The sequence below is a fragment of the Theobroma cacao genome, chromosome 6 (assembly GCF_053813885.1).
Source record: "Theobroma cacao isolate CCN51 chromosome 6, ASM5381388v1, whole genome shotgun sequence".
NCBI classification, from domain to species: Eukaryota; Viridiplantae; Streptophyta; class Magnoliopsida; order Malvales; family Malvaceae; genus Theobroma; species Theobroma cacao.
Genome location: NC_142644.1, coordinates 25,585,895 through 25,590,411, shown reverse-complemented (window position 1 = coordinate 25,590,411; position 4,517 = coordinate 25,585,895). Strand labels below are relative to the sequence as shown.

The 4,517-nt window shown below is 32.5% G+C and overlaps 1 protein-coding gene across 1 annotated transcript; it reads left to right on the top strand.

The window, feature by feature from the left end:
• The first annotated feature begins 1,395 nt into the window (after positions 1-1,395).
• On the top strand, positions 1,396-2,886 carry LOC18596225 (alpha/beta-Hydrolases superfamily protein). The gene is made up of 4 exons (XM_007024568.3): positions 1,396-2,226; positions 2,343-2,435; positions 2,526-2,593; positions 2,694-2,886. The coding sequence occupies exons 1-4, from the start codon at positions 1,513-1,515 to the stop codon at positions 2,809-2,811; spliced, it is 993 nt and encodes a 330-aa protein (XP_007024630.3). The 5' UTR covers positions 1,396-1,512; the 3' UTR covers positions 2,812-2,886.
• Positions 2,887-4,517: the final 1,631 nt, after the last annotated feature.

Below are 4,517 nucleotides of genomic sequence, written 5' to 3'. Positions count from 1 at the left end.
CTTTTCGCAATTTTGGTTTTCCAAATGTCGTTTAAGTCAAGACAATCCGATTCCTATAAATCGCGAAGCCACTTAAGTATATGATGATGCGTCATTTTGTCGTAATATTTGACCTGAAATTGCTAGTAATAATTGAAGAAAGAAGATTGACAAAGTTAGGGAAGGGAGAGAGTAGAGTGTATTAATTACAGAGTAAAGACTTGATGTGGTCGCATTAATTAATTGTCCTCTTAGTGATTAAATTATGCTTACTTTGTCAACTTGTTGGACTAATCGGCCATCATCCCCATAGATACCCACCACCTCCCTTAATTTCTTGGACCATTGCATTTTCCCCTAATTAATTGCTGCAACTCCTATGCCATGATATTATCGCCTATTTTTGGCCAAAAGTGCTCAGAGCCTTCTTTTCTTGCCTTAACAAAACGTTGTAAGTGGAGATAAGCCGTAAGTTACTCAATTCTTCCAAATAAGGACAAAATATGTCCGGTCGTCACTTTACGGATTGACATAAACATTCAAAATTAGCAGTAACTAATCAAAATTAGAAAATTTTATATTCAAAGTCACTTATTGTCGATAACTTATCAATTACATAATTCTGTTTTTAAAATATAAATTTAACTTTTCTTCAATTTCATATATTATATATTATATTAACTGACTGAAAATTTTAAAAGTGATAATAGAAAACGAAATTTTTTATGATATTGTCTTTCTATCTAATCTTACGGCTTTATTTTTAATTTTTTTTTGTTGGATGGAGGAAGGTTTGAAATTTAGTTTTCTAAATAGAAAATATATGTATAATGTGTTTATATTGAATCAAGTTTTCGACTGCTCTGACATTACATCTCCAAAGAGAATAAGAAATTGTTAGTTTTATACGTTTAATGCCTGTTAAACAATGTATTGAATCTAGCAAATGGATACGGACCAGCTCTTCCCTTATGCTACTGGCTGCTGCTTATTTTCTTAATGGTTTTTCTTGATATAAATATGTTTAATTAGGTCATAATAATTCAATTAATGCATATTTGGCTGGGCATTGACAAGTTATTTATTTATTTATTAGTTTTTGCTTTTGCGTGTAAAACTAAGATTAAGGTTACGTTTTAGACAAAATATTTTGACATGAAGGTTTCTTTGGTTTTAAGGAGTGCATGAAAAACTATAATTTAATATCTTTTGATTTAAATTGAAACTATTACGTGTGGATACTCAGGACCAAAACTCCCAAACCCTCCTAGTGATGAACACTGAGAGCAAAGCAGTGCACGTGTAGCAGATTAGGCCTCATGAATTATCCAAATATAGTATGACCTTCCTGTAAATTACAGGATGTATAGGTCAATGGTGTATAAAATCGAAATTATTAGCGTATCTAGCAAAAAAATTGAGGTGTTATGACTTACCGAGAAGCCTTCCATTAGTTCGAGTATTGATTTGATACACCATATTTAATACGTCCGAAAATCGTTTCTGAAATCTGATTCCCAAGCAAAATCAGCAATGGCATCCACAAAGCTCTGGCATGTCATCTCCTTCTATATCTCAACCGCCCTCGCCATCTTCCGCAACCTACTTCTTTGCACCCTCAACTTAAACCAGTCTCCTTTCCTGACCAAATTCATGGACACGATCTTATCTCTTTATTTTCGTTTTTGTGATCTGTCTCCCTGCGCCATTGATTTGGATGACCAAACCACCGTCCATTTCTGGGTCGCCAATCACCGGCGTTTTAACAAGCCATCTCTTGTCATGGTCCATGGCTACGGAGGCAATTCACTCTGGCAGTTTCTTCATCAAATTGGTCCTCTGTCTAGAAAATTCAATGCATATGTCCCGGATTTGTTGTTCTTCGGAAAATCTCACTCGAAAAGCCTGGACAGGTCTGATTTGTTCCAGGCTAAGTGCTTGGCAGATGCGTTGAAGAGGCTTGGAGTTGACAGGTTCTCTGTTTATGCAATTAGTTATGGAGGATTCGTTGCGTATCGGATCGCTGAGATGTACCCTGATGCGGTGGAGAAGGTCGTGATCATGAGCAGTGGAATACTGTATACTGATGATCAGAGGGCAGAGCAGTTGAGGAGAATTGGAAGGCATCCCTCTGAGATTCTTGTTCCCAAGAACCCGGATGATTTAAGGTTACTCGTGAATCTGTCAATGTACAAGCAGAATTCTCTCCACTGGCTTCCTGATTTTTTACTTCGCGAGTTCGTAACTGTGAGTTTACTGTCTTTGGATTTGGCATTTTGACCGTTTATGTTTGCTCTTGCCTCAATTAAACAAACCTTGCTTGTCATCTCAAAGAATGAGAAAATCAAATTTGAGTCTTTCAGATGATGTATGATCATTGTCGGAAGGAGAAGATTGAGCTTGCAGAGCACTTGGTGGAGAAGAAAGCAGATACCAACCTTCCTGTTCTAACTCAGGTTGCTTGACTAAAACCATCTTTTTCTCATTTCTAGTAAAATAACCTGTCTGTTCTGAATCTAATAGATTGGGGTTGTGTTTGGGTGAAGGAAACACTTATAATTTGGGGGGATCAGGATAAGGTTTTCCCATTAGAACTTGCACATCAGTTGCAAAGGTAAACAGTAGCAACTCTTTTCCATATCTTTTAAGTAGTTGCCATAATTCTAAACTTTATTTCAAATCTGAAGGTTGGTGTGATAATTTCATGGATACAGGCACTTGGGTTCAAAATCAAGGTTGGAGATTATCAAGGACACAGGGCATGCTGCTAATATGGAGTCGCCTGATGAGGTTAATAAGTTGGTTATATCGTTTGTTTCAGGTTGCTCCTAGCATGATCAAATGAATACGATAAGATTGTACTTCAAACATATTATATCAGTGACAGTATCCTTTTTCTCTTTTTAATTTTGAGCATATTGACAATCAGATGAAATGCTGATGCTTGTCTAAAGGAGAAGAGAACACAGGCAAGCATGTTAGTATAATCATACCCCTAGTCAGTTCCAAGTAATTTATGACTCGCACGGAAGGCCTGGAAGGCCTCAAAGATTGCTAAGGCTGCTGCCCCTGGATTGGAATTGGATTATGAGTTTTGGTCTTAAAAAGAATTTAAATCTCCATTTGCTATTCTTATCCACCGCAGCCATTATAACTGTTCACATCATATTTGAATTTCTACTCAATTGTGGAAATGGTGGATGCCATTGGAAAGTGGTGCATGTTTTCATTCACATGGACTGCAATCTGAATGAAGTCAAGCTTGACTGATTCAGATTCTACCTTGCTACATGTTTTTCCCCTTTTGAAGGAAGCGGGAAAGCCAGCTACAAGGAAAAACCAAACCAAACTACCAGAAAAGAGACAGAGAGCAAAGAAACTAAGTAATATTTGATACGAGGGAAGTAAGAACACATTTTTTATAATGTGTTTAATTAAATTACATTATAATATTTATTTTACAACAAATCACTGTAATGTAATTTTACAATGCAATTACATTACAACTAAGGAATATAATACAATTACAGTTCAAAACTAATGTAATCACATTACATTACACTTTATAATATTATTAAAGATATTTTTACCTTTCAACTTTATTACTTTGTTAGAAATATATTGTAATGCTATAAGTAAATAAAAATATTAAAATAAAATACATAATATAAGAATTAGAAATTAAAATAAAATAAAATGTAAGAAATTAAAATTTATATAATATAGGTAAAAGAAATTAAAATAAAATACATAATATAAAAATTTTTATTAAAGAAATAAAAATAAAATATAAAAGATTATAATGAGAGATGAAAATAAAATATATGACATTAAAAATATATTTAAGAGATGATATTATATAAAAATTAATAATATAAAATACAAGTATATTAAACTTACATTTTAGTAAATAAGGATAATTTTGAAAATTAACATTATATTCTCAATAAAATATTTATAAACCAAACGTTATAATGTTATTTTTTTTATATTTTAATAATTATTTTACTTGTACACTAAATATTATTTTTTTTACAATTATATTACTTGTAATTACGTCACTTGCAATCATTACATTGTAAAGCACAAAACATTTTAAAGTAGACAGACTAATGCTAATGCTTCTGAATACCATCCTCGATTCCCCAGCGTTGACGAGATGTATTACTTCTAACATTCGAGACAGAATAGTTGAATATATAGATACGTAGAGAAATCAACTGGAGCAGGTGCTGGTGTTGTTTATTGGGCCTTCCATCCTAATTTGTGAGATGAGATGAGTTCTACTCATTGCCATAGCTTTAATTTATGTCAGTAATTTTAACTGCTTATGTTTATTTATTTATTGTCAATATATATATATATATATACAAACATATTGAGTCTTATGTTAAATAAGAAGAAATTGCATTAAAAGCTTATGAAGTTTGATTGTTGCGTTTAGCTTATTTTATTTTGATTTTGATTCAACTAGGTGAAATTATTAAATTTAGGTATAATATTTAAATTTTTTTTAAAATTTTAAATAAGTTTATATG

Coding starts and splice junctions, on each gene's coding strand:
- LOC18596225 (XM_007024568.3), top strand. CDS start 1,513: ATGGCATCCACAAAGCTCTGGCATGTCATCTCCTTCTATATCTCAACC. Junction 2,227..2,342: donor TACTTCGCGAGTTCGTAACT/GTGAGTTTACTG, acceptor TGAGTCTTTCAG/ATGATGTATGATCATTGTCG. Junction 2,594..2,693: donor CTTGCACATCAGTTGCAAAG/GTAAACAGTAGC, acceptor TCATGGATACAG/GCACTTGGGTTCAAAATCAA.